This window comes from Colletes latitarsis, chromosome 4 (assembly GCF_051014445.1).
Source record: "Colletes latitarsis isolate SP2378_abdomen chromosome 4, iyColLati1, whole genome shotgun sequence".
Lineage (NCBI taxonomy): Eukaryota > Metazoa > Arthropoda > Insecta > Hymenoptera > Colletidae > Colletes > Colletes latitarsis.
Genome location: NC_135137.1, coordinates 43,374,813 through 43,396,576, shown reverse-complemented (window position 1 = coordinate 43,396,576; position 21,764 = coordinate 43,374,813). Strand labels below are relative to the sequence as shown.

General features: G+C 37.2%; 3 protein-coding genes across 9 annotated transcripts; 2 read left to right on the top strand and 1 right to left on the bottom strand.

Moving 5' to 3' along the window:
* The first annotated feature begins 838 nt into the window (after positions 1–838).
* LOC143341404 (protein lin-9 homolog) lies at positions 839–3,920 on the top strand. 2 transcript variants are annotated; one of them, XM_076764309.1, is made up of 7 exons: positions 839–975; positions 1,693–2,032; positions 2,100–2,405; positions 2,483–2,900; positions 2,979–3,328; positions 3,406–3,652; positions 3,729–3,920. In XM_076764309.1, exons 1-7 carry the CDS (start codon positions 957–959, stop codon positions 3,918–3,920), a joined length of 1,872 nt encoding a protein of 623 aa, XP_076620424.1. In that variant the 5' UTR covers positions 839–956. The 2 variants fall into 2 exon arrangements, with proteins under 2 accessions (XP_076620424.1, XP_076620425.1); XM_076764310.1 differs by lacking the exon at positions 839–975 and adding an exon at positions 1,043–1,546.
* Positions 2,938–7,413, bottom strand: Nup50 (nuclear pore complex protein Nup50). 6 transcript variants are annotated; one of them, XM_076764313.1, is made up of 5 exons: positions 7,189–7,413; positions 6,673–6,836; positions 5,665–6,602; positions 5,425–5,574; positions 2,938–5,344 (listed from the first exon to the last, which is right to left on the bottom strand). In XM_076764313.1, exons 2-5 carry the CDS (start codon positions 6,826–6,828, stop codon positions 5,038–5,040), a joined length of 1,551 nt encoding a protein of 516 aa, XP_076620428.1. In that variant the 5' UTR covers positions 6,829–6,836; positions 7,189–7,413; the 3' UTR covers positions 2,938–5,037. The 6 variants fall into 6 exon arrangements, with proteins under 6 accessions (XP_076620428.1, XP_076620427.1, XP_076620429.1 ...); XM_076764312.1 differs by having other exon boundaries at positions 7,220–7,413; XM_076764314.1 differs by lacking the exon at positions 7,189–7,413 and adding an exon at positions 7,063–7,081.
* A 1,524-nt stretch (positions 7,414–8,937) lies between these two features.
* On the top strand, positions 8,938–20,324 carry LOC143341403 (uncharacterized). Its single transcript, XM_076764308.1, has 8 exons — positions 8,938–9,447; positions 11,628–11,660; positions 12,220–12,285; positions 14,713–14,957; positions 15,023–15,287; positions 15,377–15,773; positions 15,895–16,080; positions 17,597–20,324. Exons 1-8 carry the CDS (start codon positions 9,370–9,372, stop codon positions 19,516–19,518), a joined length of 3,192 nt encoding a protein of 1,063 aa, XP_076620423.1. The 5' UTR covers positions 8,938–9,369; the 3' UTR covers positions 19,519–20,324.
* The last annotated feature ends 1,440 nt before the right edge of the window (positions 20,325–21,764 follow it).

Sequence of the window (21,764 nt, the reverse complement as noted above, 5' to 3'; positions counted from 1 at the left end):
GCATCTAACGGAATGGTAGGGAAACCCGACATATCCTACCGCAAGGGCCATGTTACGTGAGCTTGATACTTCGCGCAACTTCGGCAAGTCGAGAAAGAAGGCGAATTTTAGCCCTTTTAGCCAATTGGCCAACCTGTGGCCTTAAGTAAAACTCGCGGCAAATATCCCACACGCAACGCATTCATACCGGTGTTTGGTGGTCCGCGGAAGCTTTCGCTTCAACCTTCGGGATGCCACGCGAGGATGCGGCCACTAGCTTTCTCAGGTTGATGACCTCATCCTCGTATCCCATCCCAGCGGCTGCCCCTATCCGTCACCTGGAGACGCGCCACGTAGGGGTTCGTAACGTAAAAATGCCTGGGCAGTCGAGATTCGAAATTGACGCGAGGACGGACTTGAGCTGTTCAAGTGTAAGAAGGAAAGGCCCCCCATTCACGTTCTTTATCGATTTCCCGAAGTTGCGTCGGGTGCTGACCTCGCGTAACATGTGGCTCGTGCGGTAGGATATGTCGGCTTTCCCCACCACTCCCTTAAACGCTAAGTAAATTCGTCGTTACTAGTGTCGCCGTCGATATACTCAATTATGCCAAATCTGGCCACACGGGTAATAAGTACGTTCATAGCAAGGTATGTATATCACTAAAGTTAGTAACAAATGTATCCTGTTAAGTAGATCTGTCTGCATGTATGTAGAAACAATAGCTTTATATTTTTAAATTTATACGTTGCCGAACTAGTTGAATTTCATCGCTCATTTCATTTCCTTAATTTCTTGCAACTTTCTGCAACTTTAATGTACTTTTAAAAATTCAGTGTAGATCGTTTTAGTATTAAAAAAAATAAGTTCTAGCCAATCGTAACGTTTGGAACAACGGAAAAAGACCACTAGGAAAATTCACCGCGAAGCTCGTGAGCTCGGCGGAAATACGTACCCATGATGCATCATTGATAGCAACATGGCGGAGATGATTGAAAGTGAGTAAATGTTAACTTATTCTTGATAAAATTAATCTAACAATGATTAATCAAAATAAGAAAAGTAGTTGTACGGGAAAAACGAATGTTTCGAAATCTATAATGTTGACATGTAAACTCTTTTCGAAGGATATTTACGAACTTATAGTTGGTGTTTTAATTGCGCTCAGAAAGATCTGGTTTAAAATTTCAAAAATGACCAATACACAATTCAAGCGGGACGGCGAAGATCTTTACTGTTTCGATCATCATTTACCGAGCAATATTTTCGAGACTTATATTAATCGATATGTTTCACAATATTTGTACTGCCAATGGCTCTATTACTTCAACTTTTGCCCTAATACAATAAGTATACGTACTGTTTACGGAACTACGATAAGTTTGGTTATGTCTTCAGCTAACAGCAGAACGATCGAATTCTTGTTTTTTCTTGGACCATCGATTCGAATAAAGTCTTATATGACATGATTATGGACGCGGAATGACAAATGAATTTTATACTTATAAATGCATAACTATATCTGATATTACTATCAATTGTGTACATTGAATTTTATTTCCTTTATTGGTAATTAGGAAGTAATAATTTCGAAACTGTTTTGAAAAGGGATGATATAATTTGATTTCAAACAATATTTTTTAAAAAAATATCACATTAGATTGTTGATTAAACGCATTTTCACTTTCAATGCACGAATAATTCCCTCTTTTTAGGCGAATCTGCTGAAACGCTACTATCTATAAAAAATGGTGGTTATCCATCAATCGACGAAATTAAAACTGAAATAATAGACGATGATACAATGGATTTGGATGATCAACAAATTTCAAATAACTCGATGGATTCACACATGGATACGGAAGAATCTGATCCAATCCCTGAACTTGGTCCTGCTGCTTTAGGACTTCAAAGAGTAGGCACTCAACCTCCGCCAAAGCCAAATCCTCCTACTCAACCAGTTCAAGTTCTAAACCGGAGAGGAATGCCAGCAAGAATAAGAAAAAAAAATAAATTATTTTACGACGATATATTAGTTAATCATCCGCATCACAGGTGAATTTCTACACTGTATATACGATCAAAATTTTAATTTATATTATTTCTAATGTATATTTTTCAGAATTAAAAAGGATCCATCCCATCCAGACGCTAAACAATCTCCCAAAAAAGTACCTAGACCATCTCCAGCAAAAAAGCAAAATAGAATAAACAACGAGCCACGAAAAAATAGTAATATGTTAATCCAATCGTTAACGCCTGCAGTGACACCAATTAAACAGGAAAAAGAACCCGATAAACCATTACAACCTTCGTCTCCAGATCGTAAAATTGGACAAAAAATTGGTATGAGATTGAGAAATTTATTAAAGTTACCGAAAGCACACAAATGGGTTTGTTACGAGTGGTTTTATAGTAACATTGATAAGTATGTACGAGAACTATAAATATTTGTATATTAAAATTTTAATATAATATAATTAAAAATTTAATTCGTTTACACAGAACACTGTTTGAAGGTGATAATGATTTTATGATATGCTTGAAAGAATCGTTTCCACAATTAAAAACTCGGAAATTAACTCGCGTTGAGTGGTGTAAAATAAGAAGGATGATGGGTAAACCGCGAAGATGCTCTCAATCGTTTTTTGAAGAAGAAAGACGAGAGCTAGAAAGAAAAAGACAAAAAATTCGAATGCTACAACAAAGAAAAGCTGCAGATGTCAATAGTTTCAAAGATTTACCACCAGAAATACCATTGCAATTAGTAATAGGTACTAAAGTTACGGCAAGACTGAGGAAACCACAAGATGGATTATTCACTGGAAGTATTGATGCAGTGGATACTAGTAATAATACATATAGAATTACATTTGAACGAGCTGGACTTGGAACACATAGTGTACCAGATTATGAAGTATTGGTATGTGTAAATATCAATCTTTGTAGTAAAACAAAAATTAAGTTTGGTGTAATTATTGTTGTTGCATGTAATTTACAGTCAAATGAGTCACCGGAAACAATAAGCGTTGCTTCGTTTGCTCAAAAGTTCAGACCTAGACATGTACAATATGTACCTTCTCCACCATATGCAATGAAGTTAATGTCTCCGCGTCTGAATAATGATCCTTTAATATCTAACGCTTCTGTAAATTTGCCAAAGAAATCTCATATTGGTGGAACAATGAATGGTTATCCTTTAAAATTGCTTGAATTTATGGTAAAAGTAAATAAAATACTAGCTGCAAAAAAGATAAAAATTAAAAAATTAAAAGAGATGAACAGTGAAGCAGAAAAAAGACGATCTTTTGGAGAACCACTTCCACCAGATTTTGAAAGAAGATACGCAGGGTACTTAATTACTATATTAATATATGTCATTATAGAAATGTTATTTCTTTTCTTATACATATTCACGTTTATGTTAGAATTGTGGTTGAATTAGAGAAGATGAATAGTGCTCTTCAGGACTTTCTTAACGATGTCCAAGAGTTATGTCAAGAAATGGCTCCTGAACCGAGCGTGGCTGCTATGCTAGCCCCGTCTCACCTTCGCGAAAAATGTAGGCAAGAAGCTGCAGATATGGTCGCTAGAAATAATACCGTCAATGACAAAGAGCCTGGAAAAATGACGCAATTAGTAACAGATTTAACAGCTCTTATGCTTCAAGTGAAGGTAATATTAATTAATATTTTAATAAAATAATTATTTTCTGGACATCGTTATTTATAAAATTTTTCTTACGTTCTAGAGTTTATCTGATTCAGATCGAAATGCATACGAGTTAAAAGTATTACAGGGCACTATGGAACAAATACGTTCAAAACTGAGTCCACAAAATCAACAAGTTTTTCAAAATTGTGTCGAAATACATATGCAACATATACAATTAGGTCTTGGACAAAGAGGTGCTTTAACACCATTTATGGCCCAAAGGGCTTAACAAATGTAAAAGTGATCTTCACGATACTTTTAACAGATGTACATACATTACTAAAACAGATATAGAACGTAACACACTTTAATATTTTATAAGAAAATCGAACTTTATTTTATTATATTTTGTATAGGGCATATCATTATTAAAGAGTACCTATATTAGTAGAATACAAATGTGTATTACGCTATTTCTGTACATACGATGTTTCTAAAAATGTTTTTTCAAGCTGCATTCTATAAATGCGTTTTAGGGTAATTATGCTGTGCTGTTATTTGCATTAAACGTTTAAAAGATTTACATGTCAGCTTTGCAATTTAAATACAACACGAAGAGTTATCTATCAATGACTAAATCCAAGTTACATTAATACTGCTGTAAATAGAGTATGCATGTTCTACAGTGGCAGCTTTCAAAAACTTCGTATAAAAAATTATTAATTTTTAATTTTTTTTTTTTTTTTTTTTTTTTTTCTTTTTTTTTAATTGAACAAATTAATATATTAGAATCTTTATGAATAATTTCTGATAGTTCTGTATACGAGTTATATGTACTAACATTGAAAAATAAACTGTAAATACATCATAAATGGTATAAATATAATGACTTTTTAGTTTTAGGAAAATATTGATAGAAATTTAATCAATTTCAATCTAACTTTGCATTAATGAAATTAATATATTTCTATTAATGTTACATTAATATTTCACGCAATGATTACATTTTTAATATAACATACATTTACCACAATTACATAGATAAAATTAATGTAAATAATTCAAGTATGGACATTATTTTCAATAACAAGTTGTCTTTATGGCTGTATGTAAAATATTACCTATAATAATCATGGTTCAAAAGTATACATACTCCGTGCAGTGGAATAAATTTTGTTTACTTCTCTAGTTTTATTTTACAGGATACTTTATACTAAGCATTAAAGTAAAAAGTATTACAATAAACACAAAATTTATATTGAACAACAGTAAAATTGTGTTTTTCATTAGTCACCATTCAAAATTATTTTAGTATATCCTTTTTTTTCCACACATGTCCTATTTAATTGCATTGTAAAGCCAACACGCTTATTTTTTGCAAATTCAAATATTACCTATTATTCTCCTCATTTTTTATGTTTATTGAGTGCATCGATCAATGCATCCGCATCTTCATCGGTTTTTACTCTTAACAAGACTGCTACTGGCGGTGGTAAAGATTCAGGTTTTGGTAAACAAACCACCATTATTGTGTTCTTATTTATACGTCTTGTTGGAATATTTTTAGTTAACAAAGTATTGAGCAATAAATTTCCCAGGGAGGTCTCTGCACGTACTATTAATTGCGTTTTGTCATTTGGTGTTGGTTTCAAGAACAGTACTCCAACACCTCTACTAGTAAAACTACCACCTTTCTTCATAAAAATTTTACACCTACAAACGAGTACAATACAAATAAATAGTGTTATTAGAATCGTGTTTACCCCAGGTTATATATTTATAGATTATATTACCTTTGTTCGTATATAGCGCCTTCCTCTGTTACTGGCTTAAAATCTGCTTTTGGTGGTTCTTCATCTTCGTCATCTTTTCCTTCATTTTCTGACTTATCTCCAGACTCTTGTGGTTTTACAACTTGAGCCCCAAACGTAAATGGTTTAGCACTACAAATTACAACAATATCAAAATGTTCGAATTTTGTTAAAATAATTATTTGTCATGGGTAAAATGACTGCCAAGATTAAAGAAAATACCTTCCAAAACTAAAACCAGTTGGTGTATTACCAGTAGTAGAACTCTGACCAAAGCAAAAAGTAGCGGCTGTACCGAAAGAACTATCGGTAGATTTTGTATCTGATTTTGACTCTTGCTCTTCTGATTTATTATCCGAGACAGTAGATAATTTACTCAGGAATGGGTTTTTTTCAGAGCTAACGTTTCCAAATATATTTTTAGTACTAGCTTTTTGTTCTATGTTACCGAAAACAGATTTATGTGGATCTGTAGGTTGTTCTGAATGACTAAAAATGGATTTACTATTGTCTATAGTGTGCTCCGATTTACCAAATATAGATTTATACGAATATAGATCAAAGATTGATTTTTCTGACTTTGAATCTGTTGAAAGCAGTGGAGACTTTGTATTTGTTCCTCCAAATGGAGAATTGAGAACTTTCTTTTCTGTGTTTGCACTTTCCTTATTATCGCTAGTATGTACAGGTTGTCCAGGCTCTGACGTATACATTGTCTTTTCAGTTTCATTTCCATGTTTGGATTCAATTTCCTTAAGGTATCTTTCATAATCTTTAAAAATAGGTGTTAAAATACAAAATGGATTTGCATCTACATGAATTTTAATCCATTGTGCTACACTCTCGTTCAATCCTTTTAATTTGGCAAAATAATCAGAAGATTTTTTAAATATATTTTGATCTTCTTGGTCGCAAGAACTTTTTTTACTTGTAATTGTGCTGGATGATGTTTGTGTTTCAGAATCTTCTTTCTTGTTTGTACCATTTTCATTACCTTTCTTCGATGCTCCATTACTTGCAGGAGATTTGTTGATGGGTGCATGCATTTTTAAAGATGCATCGGAAGTATTACTGTTAGCTAAAAAACTAAACGGTGAATTGTGCGATGTAGATGTTGCTTTAAAACCTGAAAATGTACCGAACGTACTTTTGGTATTATCCTGAAAAATAATCAAAGAAAAATCTATAAGATTTGAAAATAATAAATACAAAAATCCAAGTGTTACTTACTTCTGTGGTTTGTAAACGACGTTTAGCCCTTTTAACAACTCTTTTCTCAAGTACATCGTCGGATGCTTTTGTAAATGTTCCTGCTTCTTCAGGTTCGTGTTCTTCGTTCCAATTATCACGATTTAATTCTGTAGTCGCAGATCTCTTACCCGACATGTTTAACACTATTAAACAAAAGAAAAAATAAAATATAAAAATGTTTAATTATTGAAAATGTTATAGAAAATTAAAAAGGTTATAATCTATAGTATGCATCTTATTTAATACTTCTTTGTACGATATATTTTATAATTGTTTTTCGTGCAAATAATTATAAAAACGTATTTATTAATTAAAACAAGGAATAAATGCATCTTGTAAATAGAACAAAAGAAATATTCTCGATGTAACCTCTTGGCCTTTCAAATACAATGATATTGATTTTTCTATTTTTTAAATAGAAATTTAACGGAGATATAGCGTTTAATTTAATAAATTCACCACTATAAAGAAACTAATTGAAATGAATTTAATTACACTTATATCGTAGTATATATGGTTAACGTACATAAGAAATCATACAGGCTTGAACGATAGAACACAATTTTTTAATGTTCACGCATGCGTAATCAACAACTATGCCTACTACATTCAATGAACAAACCAATTCTTAAAAGGTTAAACGTCAAATTATTATAATAATTTGAGTTCTATTCATGTAATGTATATCAGATGTGAACATATTACTTAATCTACGGGCAACAATAAAGTAACGCAACTTTGCTTGAAGCAATTTTGGACAGACTAATCATTATCAACCAGCAGCATATACATATTTTTGTCTAACGATTGTTCCTTCTATTATATTTACCAAAACATGTAGATTCAAATTCGCTACGAACTGATATAAATTACGTAAAAACATTAATAACTTTCATATCTAATTGGGTGGTTCAGGTTTGATTATTATTAAACACGCGATTATCAATCGTAAGTATAATCTAGAATCATGACAGATACATTTCAAGGTTTAGGAAAAATTGTCGTGAACGTATTCCGTCAAAGTAATATTTTTAATATTTGCTGTTTTTTAAACTTTTTGGTTCTTGTAAAGAAATATTCGAAGGGAAGTTCTGCACCCAACATAAATTGTAAGGTATACATATAACTCTGTGTGTCAGTGCAGAGAATAACCAAACATTTCTACGATACAAGTATGTACATACATACTCTTCCACGAACAAAGAGGTAAAGAGATTCTGATATCTTTCTATGCGAGTACATTTATATCTATTCGTTAAACTATGTATATGTATGTATGTATGTATGTATAGCTTACACATGTGTGCGTGATGAAAGATCACGTGATATATTGTACTACTATCGTGTGCAAATAAACGATCGATTTAAATTTCACTCTCGTATATATTTATATGTATTTCCTGTAGAAGCTACTAATAGTTTATATGTATATGAAATGTCCAATGTTAAGAACGCATTCGATAACAGATGCATTAAATTGGTATATTATAATAACTTACTTGTACAACTTGTAATATGAAATAACTTTTAAATATTATTTTCATTCTGGTCGTACTATGCATACGAAAAGTCTGATTTTTAAAGTTTTAAACGTATAAAATAGTAAATATACTAGTTTTGTGGTTTTAATGAAAATACGTCCATAAACGACTTAACGTAATCTATGTGAAAAATTCGTTATGTCGAGTGGTATATGTATATAAAAATAAATGAATATAAGTAAAAGAAACGTTCGGGACGTTGCAGGATATAACTATTAATGTAATTTAATGTGCCTAATAAGTGTAGCCATATTAAGACGTGTCTTCAAATGCGCAGAAATTCCGAAACGCGTCTCCGGCTTTGAGAAACGAGTACGCTTGTCTCCTATCGTGAACGCCGTTTCGTTTCGTTTCGTAATCGCAAATATGTGGCGCCACTATCGTCGGCATTACCAACGTTCACTATCGTAAAAGATCTGTCTCGAGAAAATCTTTTCCTCGAACGTCCTGTGTTTTTGTAAATTCGTGAGTGGAAATCGTGCTGGTGTCGAACGCGAACGAAAATACAAGTTAAATAAAATTGTAACATAAATTGGGTGGCTCTTCCGCGTATCGTAGATACCGGTTGTACAAGCTTGGCGCGAAAACTCGCTTTCAAGGAGCGCGTCGGATCCCTGGGCATATAACGCAACGTGAGGGAAGAAGAAAGGGCGAGGGAGAAAGAGAGAAAGATCGAGAGCACGGGCCAGGGGTGTCAGGGGATCTCGAGCAACTTGGCACGTCCGTGTACGGAGGCAACAGTGCTGGTGGCAGCACAGACGCTCGTTGATGAGCGAACAATTCGCTTTGGTACGCGGTTTCACGACGTTATTTCGTCCGATCAGTGTCGTGAAACAAGGATATTCATATGTACGTCTGTAACGAAGTGACAAAGTGCGTCTGTGACATTTTTACCTGTTCGATTTTCCTAAGTTAAAACGGTCGAGTGTCGTCGCGGTGGCTCGAAAAGTTGGTGGCTGGTGCGCGCCGTGCGTGCGGTTGATCGGAGCGTATACCGCTGTTCTCGTCAATTTGGTGGGAGAGTGAGAGTGAGAGGGAGGAGGGAGGAGGGGTTTCCCGTCCTCCTCTTCTCTCGCTAAAATCGGCCGGATTTTTGAACGGGGAGGAAAAACGAATAATCGCATATAGTAAAAATATGGAGATATCGAAGAATTTGCAAGCAGAAATTCTTGCCGTGCAAAATAAGCTGAAAAATGCCATACGCGATCATCAGGTGAGTTCCGCGACTGTGCATGCATGTATGTCGATAGCGATTTAAAGATTGAGAGTACGAAGCCGAAGGAACGAGTAAGCGAGTAAGTTAACGAATGATTCTTGGACGACCAACAACCAAAGTTTTGCTTCTATTATACGCGTTGTCGTCTATTGATTGAACAATCTAGGTAACGCGTTCGATAAATAATCGACGGATAGAAAATTTTCCAAGATATTTAATCCGTATCTTTCGAAATTTAATTAGTTATTTCCTAGAAAAGGTTATAAAGTAATCGGTGATTGATCACGATCAAAATTTTTTTTACATGTACATCTTTTGCCCAATTTTCCTGACATTGTGTCCTCACGCACAATGCGTGCATGAACGCATGTACGCACAAGGTACGTGCGCGCGTGCATAAATGCACACCTCCTATACTGCATTTACGGAACTCGTTCCTTTAACGTAAATTCTTCGAAGATTCGTGAAACAATCATCGTAATCAAAGATGTCCAATTAGCGTGTAACACTAACGTAAACTTAGTTAACGTGACATGTACGTCTAATTAAGGAAAGTAACACTCGACGTTCTTTTCACTTGTATGTACTGAGCATTTGTGAAATTGTTCCATCTTGGACTGCACGGACAATGTGTTTTGTCATGAAAAACGAAAGAATCGTAACACAAGCTCCGATGGAACTTTTACTCGATTTAAATTATCGTGCAAGTATGTACAGAGCAATGATTATTTTTTTTACGAATCATACAAACTCGAAGGTGAACCAGTGTTCAGACCTTAACCTTTGTGGTAGAGTGCTTCGACCGATGCGTCGTCGCATGACTTTGAGAACCAACATTCTGTCTCTCTTCTTCCTTCGTTCAGTTACTCACTTGTTCGGTTGATCTCCCCCCCCCCCCTCTCCCTCTCACTCTCTCTCTCTCTCTCTCTCTCTCATTTGTTTTAACTCCTATAGCCCTATTCTCCTTCTTTCTCGCGTTTGTTCTCTTTCTCCTATCTACTTTTGCCTTCGATTAATTCGTTCTTTCTTTTAACACACTCTCGTAAACTTTAATTTAACCATCCACTTTTATTTGACAAACAGCTTTCATTATGTTTCATCGTATCAGGAATTTCTTCTCCGTTATTCTTTTGTTTTTTTATAAAATAAAATGTTTAATAAAGAACTCGTGAAATTTGTTTATCCGAGCATTTAAAGAGCAGTTATCGTTAAAATTCACATATTGTTTGTATTTGAAATCTTTTATGAACGTTTTTTCGAATTGACGAGCTTGCATTACAAATGCACATAGAGTTTAAGTATTTTATCAACGGGATTCCAATGTACGTTGGAAATATATAAACATAAACCGATAATATCACATCGTACGTACATACGCGAGTGCCTGTTTCGCCATTAAGCAGCAAACTTTTATTAACTAACAGAAACGCGGGGGAAAGTACACATGTATCTCGGCGCATGATCGGCATTGGGCTCTACTCTACCGACCTTGTCTCGCGTTAGTTCTCGAAATTCAAGTTTTTCATTCCGATCATGGTTACAAATACTTTCGGTCGGTATTGCTCGTTCCATTTTTAGTTCTTCTTCATAACCTTTTCTGCTTTTCCAAACATTTATTGGGAATTGCATCAAGTTCTAATATAGGTATACAAATAAAAATGTATACATATAATAGGTTTTAGGTTAATTAGGTAAGTAAATCGATATTCGTGTGCGGCGTACATGTGTATTTATGGATCGGTTAGGACAAGTCTGTTCGTCCTGTTCGTTGACCATTTTAACGATGCGTCGATTGTCGGGAAACAACTGTGGAATATTATCGGTTTGCGAATTTCAGAAAGTACGAAAATTATTTTTCAAGCTCACTACTGCATGTTGTATCTCACGTTTAATATACTACATCTTATTCGTATTTGTTGGACAAGTACTATTCGTAACGATTTTCAAAGTGTTTCGATTGTTTAGAATTGAATGTAAACTATACAATTCTTAGCATAAGAATTTATACGTTTCTTTCTGTTTAGAAATTTTCCTAATACGCTCAAGCCATGCACAATGTTGTTGCACGGCCAACGAGACGATTACTGTTTTGAAAGCGAAACCGTGAATTTCTGAAAGAAATATTCTAATTATCTTTAAGGGTGTAATTAATCTGAAACTTTTTGCTTGAATTACAGATCTGCGTGGGCAAATTGAAGGATGATCCGAATGTAAGTAATTTTTTCTTTTCTAATCTAGTAAACAATTTAAATTTAATAAATTATTTTTTGTAATAGTCAGTGAATATTAAAACGTATCTGTCTTGTGTCTTCCAAGTGAAAGTTTCCTTGTACGTAACCGAATAATTATCACTTTCATTCGTTAATAATTTCTTTTAATCGTCCGCGTTACTCGTTATAATAACAACGAAATTTTCGTTCTAATTGAAAACACGCCATTATCTACTATAAAGAACTATAATTAGACGATTGTGACTGTTACGTGTCGGTTAGGCGGTGCGTAAATTGATCGTCTTCCGTGTGTGACTAATTCTTATGTCATCGTTGCAATACTACGGCAGTTGCATATTTAGGTATATGTATACGTCTTTAACCGCATTGAAGTAGAGGGAAGTCGATTGTAACTTTATGGATAGAAAGTAAAAGATTTTTTCGTTGTTTTCATGTTTACGTTTTTATGGTAAAAGATTGCCGGTTTGAACACAATACTCGTAGGAACGTAATGCATCGCGATTTGTAAAATGATATATGTATATCTTTTGCTTTGCAGAACACAGACATTCTCGATCAGATACAAAAGATTCACTTGCACATCGTGTCGTTGGGAAGATGCCAGGTAAGTTGAGAATTGATTTTCTCGAGCTTCTTCACTCTTTCGCGATGATCCAGGCCAGACGTGTTCGTGAACGTTCCATATTTAAGTTTGTTCGTCGTTCCGTGTGAATAGGAACGATGTCGCGTCTAATGAATGTCTGGATACCGGGAAATTGTAAGAAATGGGAACTGTTTTAAAGTCGAGGAAAGTTTAACCCTTTCGAAAGATTAAAAATTTTATTTAATCGATGCGCGTCGATCGCGTGAAAACTCGGTACTTTCGAATGTATGTGTTTTTATCGAAACTGTGTATTACCCATGTAACGTTATTTTTTTAACGATCAAAATTCGCCCCGATAGCCAAACAATTTAGTATAAAATTTATCGAAACGAAATAGCGTATAAGTTGTGCAATTGTTCGATCGCGTAGAACTTTGTTCATTGTACTTAATTACGACGACAAGGTTGAGGATTGTTCCCCGAGTCGTGTATCGACCTTGCTTTAGCTTGTGGATTCATTGAATGCACGCATTTTCCTATTATATGTATGTATACATGTTCGGTGAAGTATTATTATTTAAACTGGCCGATACGTGTTGCTGATTCTAATCAGACAAGTTTGAAAAATTTCCTAAACGTAATCGAATCAACTTTTCGTATCGATCTTGCATTAGCTTGCAGCAGATGTATACTGCAGGATATTTGGCGAAAGAACGATATAACGAGGTCGTACGAACTGTAGGGAACGAAGACGGTAGTGGCCTTGAGTGTGTCGAGTGTTAACAGTTCAGGGACAAAGCAGAAGCGATGTTAGGCTGTAGCACTTTGAAGGGTCTGGGCTGGCCAAGGTGAGCAGATGTTGTTACGGGCAATGCTAAACAGCAGTACATATCATCGAGGGGCAGGCGACAAGTCAAGTCTACGATGATATTACAACGTGCGAAAATCAATTTGTTATTGTACTTATCGTTTACGTGACTTTTTTCACAGAACTTTGTTTTATACGATGTGAACAAACTTGGAAAATTCCGAAAAATTCCCAGTCTATCGTTAAATGCATGCGTAACGTGTCAGATTCATTGAAAAATAAAACATTTTTTATTTGATTAAAAAGATAAAGCCATTCTGCGGTATCTCCTACGAAACGATGTATAATCTTTTAACGAAAAATATTTGCTTAATTTTTGCTCGAATATGCGTAAAATATAACGCTATATCAGTTTTACAATCTACATATACTCTGAATACGCCAGTTGATTTGACTTTGAACACTTTGAATAATGATTGCTGGTCTATTGATAGGACCGCAACAGTTCCAGGCTCCCGTACAGCGTTTAAATTGCTTTTTGACGCGTTTCTTTCGAGACTCGTAAATTTACGAAGAATCGATACCAAGGCAATCCTCCTTTCGAAGAGGTCCTGGTAGATGCGGTTTAGCTATGTCGCATCGTCCTTTCCTAAACATTTCTGTGCTAATCCTCCTCAGCCCTCTTGATACGTTTGTTCCCCGTGACCGTGCCCGCCGGTTTTTTTCTTCGTTTTTCTCGCTGGTAAATAAACGACCGATCCAGGTAGATTGCTGACGGAGCAAAGGAGATACGTAAACGGATAGAAATGGATAAAGATGGTGCTCGGCATGGTTTGGTGAGTCGAGAGGAGAGGAGGGAGAGAACGGAACGGGTGTACACACGGATACACGAACCAGGAGTTGCCGGAGGGAGTGAGACGGGGATAAGAGAGCACATAGAGCAAGCGAGAGAATGGAACTTTGGCGAAGAGGAAGCAGAGTGGGGGGCCGGGCAGCAGCGAGGGGCTCAATCAATAAAATGTCCCGCAGAAACGTTTTCAGCTCTTTACGAAATTTTCCCGTTCTCTCTTTCTTCTCTCCTCTCCTCTCCTCTCCTCTCCTCTCCTCTCCTCTCCTCTCCTTTTTCTTCTTGCCGACTTTCCATCGTTTTTCACGCTCGTTTCTTCGCGTTATACGCTCCGTATCGCGTTAAACGTTACATAAAAAACAAAAGGTCCCCCTCGAGACCTATGTATAGATAGGTGTATGATGTATTCGAGAGCCAAGCAAATCTTTGTGTTTGTTGCTTTGTTTCGGCAAGTTGGTCCAAGAGATCGATGCTCGTCGGACGGTATCGTCCAAGTATTATAATATGTAGAAGAAAGGTAGGAAAAATCAGTAGGTAATTGACTCGGCTGATATTTATTTTCCGGATTATTTGTTTATTTTTCATTATTTATATGGATAATAGAACTCCGTTAAGGTGGTTCGACGCAGTTTTCCTAATTTATGGGACAGTTTGCTAAGAATACATGTATATTTACTCGGCGCTCGACGGCACCAATTCGTATTTAAACGATCTGCAACACAGTCTGCCAAGAAAGTTTTCTACCCAAGATCACTGACCGACCAGTGCTCATAGTTTTCAATCTTAATACGCAGAAGCAAGTTGTCCAGCGGCTGCGCAAAGAGGTCGAGACGTTCAAAACGGAGAATGCGAACGGGGCGAAAGTTTCTATCGCATCGCTTCTCGGCTTGAACAACAATAATCACATTACCAACAACAACGAGACGAAACTCAAGACCACCGGAAACGACTTCAGTACAAAAAGTTCGAAAGATGACTATGAAGAAATCGTTAGAAACGGCGATGTACCATCGCCTACTCGGAACAATATACGGACAAAGTGAGTGACTTTGGTTTAGTTTTAATATTTCTCGCGAGTTAGTAATACGATAATATCGTGCTTAGAGAACGGCCAAGTTCGGTGGAAACTATCTCTGGCGAGGACGACGTTATCGAAGTTTCTATGGACGAGAATTCGAACGAAAAGTCTGAAAAAGAAGAATCGGAAAAGGAGTGCAAGCTCGAGTCAATTGAAAAAATTAATTTTCTGAGCGTTCTTGGTCTTATTACTACTGGAACATGCGCCGAATTGCAGAACAGAAGGGCCGAAAGAAAACGTCGTAGTACCGCCAATCCACAATTTGTTTATTCCAGTCTAGACGTGCCAACGGTAAGTTTCAGTGTGCTGTTATATGTATAATTCATTATTTATTAGGCTACCTTTTTCGTTAATATTAACTACGTATTTCCATGTTTCAGAAACGGAAAAGACACTCGTACTTGCAGTCTGGAAATGTTCCGCAAACACGCCAAACAACCGCGCGTATGAACGGACCTTCGCCTCCCCCTGTAAAGGTTTTACCGCTGAAATCAACCTCACCGCCGTCGTCGAGAACTGTGATGAAGTCTTTGATCCCACTACAGAAATCTACTACGAGGCCGAATATTCTTAGAAACGTAACCGAAAGTAAAGTTTTCACCAACAAGGTCAAGGTCGAAAATGGGACCAGTCAAATTCAATTACCTACCGTTCCTACTGTAAAAACAGTTCAATCGATTGGCAACAAGGCTGTACACATACCAGGCTTACCTTCCAGTCTGACTATCGAAAGGATCAGCAATGATTCGGCAGTCTGTATAACTTGTAGAAATCCAGGTACGTTGTGAACGTTTCTTCCCAAGAACAGCTCGTTGATTTCCAAGTTACAATTGATCGAGTTTATCAACATAATTATTAGAAACGTAAATATTTATTGACGAATTACGTCTTACTACAGGTACACTTACGGTGTGTGAAAATTGTGCATCCAATTATCATGTATCCTGTCATTCCATATCACCGGCACCGCCGAGAATATGTCCCAAGTGTGCGTTGATAGAGGAGGAAGAGATCGATGATGGCGAAGAAGGAGAGGAGGACGACGATCAAGGACGCCCGTCGTTCAACAAGGACGAAGAATTCGGTAAATCGTCCTTGGTCTTTCAAAGGATTTTTACCTGTAGTAACGTTGATCGTGTGATTGACAAAAAAGTTCTTGTTTCCTGCAGACACTAGCTTGTTATGAATGTTCGTGGCACGCTTATCTCATTTCGCGGCGAGACCATCCGGGATCCATTCAATGTATATCCTATATGCTTAATGAAAGAGACAAAGCGCCGTTTCCGGTTATATTCGATAATCGAAAGTTACCATATAGTTTCGATATATGATAAAAAAAAAAAAAAACAACAATACAGAGAACAAGTAGATAATGCAAGCACGTTGTACCAACGAAGAGCAGGAAATTGTGTAACATGGGTCCACAATTTCTAGATTTAACGTGCAACGAGGTATCGCAGCGTTGCCGCAGACTTTATTGAGCGTAAGCACACAGAGAGAATAAACGAGAGAGCAGCCTGCCGGAAGAAGTGTCCGCGAGTGAGACCGGCTCCTCGAATACGGCAGAAGAATTTGCAATTAAGAAGAACTTTTTGGTCGATCGTCGGTAATAGGGCACAAAAAAGCAACGTGTATTGAACGCGAAATGTCTTGCAGAGGAGAAAGAGAGAGAAAGATATGAGCTGCGCGAGCGAAACTCGGATCTGAGATTGCAGGTTTACGAGTTGGAAAAACGCTCACAACTACTCGGCCAGTCACTTCAGGTTCGTCCTGTGGCCTGCGTAGAAAGAAATTCATAAATATTTATTTTGATTTGGAATGCTGTTCATTTAATGAAATTGTACGCAAATGTTTTCCATCTCTTTTGTTTTTTCATCGGTGAGAACCTGCAAGATCTCTACGTTTCTCCTTGTCTTTTTCGTTTTGAATATTATTTCACAAAGACAAATCGATTCTTTTTCTTTTCTTTTTTTTTTTTTTTTTTTTTTTTTTCTCTAGCGGAAATTGATTCTCTAGCTTCCGAAGAATCGATTTATCTCTGGCATCTTGTAACATCTATTAACATTATTGCTGTAGAGTCTATGCGCATAACAATTAGTTATATTTAATTAGATTGTACATAATATATTTAATCGCGTGTACTATACGAGTCTACAGCAATAATTCTATTCGTTAATCCGTGAAAACACGGAATGCACGATGCTTCCTTCACGAACAGTTCCGACTTTAATGTTTTTGTAAAAAAGTGATATTAATGTTTCATCCTTTCTTCTTCCTAAATTCAAATTGTGTATTGCTTATGCATTTGATATCAGTTACAAACATAGTTTTGATCGCGTTAAATAGTTTACGCGTGTATAGTGTATTCGTGTACGAGAAAGATATTTAAGAAAGGCGCGTTCGTAGTAGATTCGTAATTGGAAAAATCGGCAAATATTCGGATTCGATTTGTTCGTCACATCGTGTATTAAGTAAGAGCATGCTCATCTTTGTTACGATATTAAACAGTTAGAAGGTCAACGTGACGTTTAAGTTTTAACTTTCGGTTTTCACGGTGTTGATCGTTTGTGTAACTAACCGTTTAATTTTTATTCTCACAGCTACATCATCGCACGCGCCAGGAATTATTAGGAAAACAAGAGAAGACTCAGAGATCTATAAAGCGTCTTGTGGACTTCATAAAAGTGATGCAGCTCAGAAAAAGCGGGGATTCTCCACTGCCACTGCCATCGGCATCAGTCAGCTTCCCTCTTCGACCTTCCTTATCCCAATCTCCTCAAACAGCGTCTCTTCATCAACCGTCAACCAGTCGGATGTCGGGCCTTCCTCGGCCATCAACACCGAACAACGAGAGAGCGGTGTGCCCTACTCCTCCATCGTCCTCAATCAGTTGCCCCGATCGAGCATCGCCTATGTCGACAGGGCAGAACCTCAAGTGTCCTACACCTATCAGCTACCAGTTAGCAGCGTCCAATCCGAGAAACATCAGTCATACCTCATCGTCAAAAAAATCACAGAACCAGCCAGAAGGTCTAGCCAGTCTTCCGAAGACCAAAGTCACGCCACAATGTTCAATTATAAGTTGCCAACCACATCAGGCTACAGCTCTCGCCTTCAGACCGAAATCTCAGTCGCCCACTCTTCTGTGTTCGTCGGCAAGCAGTTGCCCGACACCGTCGTCGCTCGTAACCGTAAGAAACAAACAAATCGCGCAGTACCCGCGCTTAACCGTATCATCGACACCGAGAATCTCTCCATTACAGCCGAGTATCAATTGGAACGATCGTCTTTCAACGGGCGAAAGTCCAGGGCGAGACAGTCGCGAAATAAATTCGGTATCAATCAGCTGCGATCTGTCAGAGCCGCAGAAATCCTACTACCTTCCTACGATAGTGCCGAATCCGATAAACAATTACAAATCACAAAGACACTCGAGCCAGAGGAGGCAACCGTGTACAGTGGTCGTTCAAAGTACAGGCCAAGAACCGGTGGTCTTCTCCACTCATTGTTCGCAGGCCATAACAAGTCCTATATCGTCACCGATAATTCTCGAGACTCACGAGATTTCGGCGCAGCTGACAAAGACTCCGCCCTTGGTCGGCAACAATTGTATCACGAAGACTACCAGTTGGAGTCAAGCGAACGAAACGAATCTCCGGTCCAGTCGCAGCGCGGTGCCATCACAAAATTCTTCGAGCACGTGAAATTGGAAGAAGCGCATCTACCAGCGCCACCTAGAGCAAAGCTAGTATACAAGAGCGGCACTAGTTCCGAGAAAAACGAGATCGATATCGGTGAAACCGCGGATGAGGATACAAATAGCAACGAGTTCGTTACCAGGAGGCCCTTGTTATCCGGTAACTTTGAAGATGATTTCACCGATCGAGAGGTGAAACAGACCAGTTGGCTGTCGAATAGAATCGCAGCGATGAAGGGGCAAAAGAAAGAGAATGTAATGACCAAGAGCATCGATACGTTTGATTCCACTTCGAAATCGTTGACACGAACGGCAGATATTATTACGTATGAACGTAAACGTGCTAATGCGTATATTAGAATCGAACGCGAAACCGATCATGACGAGGAGGATAATGCAATGGTCGGTACGTGTCGAACCGATGCGACTTGTTATCCAAGGCGCATCTCATCTCTCGCGGAAATTGTATCGAACAATCGAAGGGATCGGCAAAACTCTGCTGCATCCCTCTGTAACGCACAAAGCAATTTCTTAGAGCTTCGCAACGAGGTCTCAGTTCCTGACGATAAGGCTGATACCGAGAGACAAGACTTATCCAGTGGCAGACGGTCAACCAGTAGCAGCAGCGTTAGCAGTACGAGCGACAGCGATACTCCTGAACAAGCGATGAACGACACTATCGAGTATTCTCGGCGACGATTGTCCGGAAACGGATACAAAGAACGTTTGGGCATTAGTGCTGTGTCCCCGGAGAGCATGCAGGTACTCGAACAGTTCGAATCAGCTATGCTGGAAACTGATTGTAGCAATGCTGCCACTAGTTAGAGTTAGTTACCTTTGGATGCGGTATTAACGCGTCGTTTATGCTCATTGCTAGATATTTTCTTTATTCTCTCATTGATTGATGTTGGTTGGTTGGTTGGTTGGTTGGTTGGTTGGTTGGTTGATTGATTGGTTGGTTGGTTGGTTGCTTACGTTCAAGGCACTCGTTAGATACAGTAACTCCACGTTAAAGCTACCAATTTTTATCCTCATCGTAATAGTTCCGAAATTATCGTCGCAAACTATTGATATTTCTTCGCTACGAGCAACCTGTCGACTCGTACAGGCTAGCAGTCTTACAATCAGACAAAAGTGGTAAAATACATGGATGGGATTCAAGTTCGTCCGCCGACGACAATCGAATTTTGTATATTTTTAAATTAGCCCAAACATGACTTTGTTCGAACAATTTTTAATTATACGCGATTGAAATTTTGAGAAAAAATGATTCGAATAATGTATAATTATAAATATTATAGTACAAAGAAGAAGAACGTTTAAATTAATTTTCGCTGAGAAAAGTTTGCCGATTAGTTGGCACAAAGATATAAAAAAAATATAAAAAGAAAGAAAAGGAAAGAAAGCAAAAAAAAAACATTTATTTCGTCATTGACCGCTTGTACGCACTCGGTGTATTTGTTCTTCATTCTCCTCGACAGGCTTTCCTTTCGGATAGGAAATTGCCTACGTTAAAAAGTTTCTAAGCGGGTCGAGTTAGTAATTTTAATCGAGGAGTTACTGTACATACTTTTCAAAGTTTCTCAAACTTGTACATGTTCAGTACTGCATTTGTGTCTGTTACTTATCTAGAATATTATCTAGAGAAAGAAAGAATTAGGTTACTCGTAACGGCTGCAGATCTTTGTAGGCAGTTTCAACTCTTCTGTGTTACCTTGTGAAACAATTGTAATCGTTTGTACATCAACAATATCGATTGCAACAGCGATAATAACGATGGTAATCAAGTACCATTTACGTTTCACTCTATACAGATGCTACAATTACTTTGCGATTTTAATATTATTATCTACGTTATCCGTTCGTTTATTTATTAATTATTGCCCATTAGCCGTTCTCCTTGTTCTTTACGTGATACATAATTAACGAACCGTGAGGACCAAGTTCGAGTTTCTTCCTATTGAACATTATGCAATTCATTGAGAAATTAATATAGATACCGATTCGCTTGTGTAGTTTACGCACTGGTATACGTTTTGAAGGTCGATTGATAATATTGCTACCGAATTACTTTGTACGCCGTGTAGTATCTCTGTAAAATTATTTCAACGGACCGAGTTGTCGAATCACCGAGTTAAAAGTTTTAAAACACTGTTCATTTGCAATACCGACGTGTACGAAACACGCACATATCTGACAGATTCTGATCTGCGAAAGGATAGAAAGACTTAAAAGGGAAGTCTACGTACGTAAGCCGAGTCATATTACCATACTGCCTTAATAGTAATTTAAAAATGGTACTTTTTACAATAATTTCTACGGATATGCACGAGACGCGTGTACGATTAAATAGACTGATTTGGATGTCGCCATATTGAAATTAAGTGGGATGATGCGAGGGAAGTAAAAACGTTAATCAAAATGATGCGTTACCGTAATCGAAAACTTAGGCGTTAAGATTGCGTGTACGTTAACAAGTAGATAAAACGTTATCGAAGTAACGTACCACCTTAATTGTACGATTCGGATACGGTTTCTTGCGAACGAAGCGTAAGAGAGCCGTTCTTTTTAAATATTTTACATCGAAGCGAATGCTTAGAGAAAGAAGGTAGGAGAGCGAGAAGGTCGTTATTAACTTTAGCGTATAATTTTCCGAAATTCGCTCGCAAGCATTTCCTTCGATGAATCGATGTAGCAGTATTCACTACATTTCACTCCGCGATCATAGGCGGATGTCTTTCACCAATTACATTGTGCCGAACGTTACGACTTATACACCGATAACTGACCATGATGTTATCGACGAGATAATTTGTCCGATCATAAATTGGGCGTTCATAAATTAAGCAAGTTCGTTAATCTATTTATTGCGGTTTTTTTTTTTTTTTTTCCTCGCGCGGCAATTACCGTCAGCTTGTCCGATACATTTAACTAGTGTATAAAATAAGAAAAGCTGAAAACAGAGAAAATTGTTATGCAATGTAGGCAACGAGATTAAGATCGAAATTCGTATTTTTATGAATAAAGTGAAACTGAAATGTAATAAATTTCAGATTCTATGTAGAGTTTTC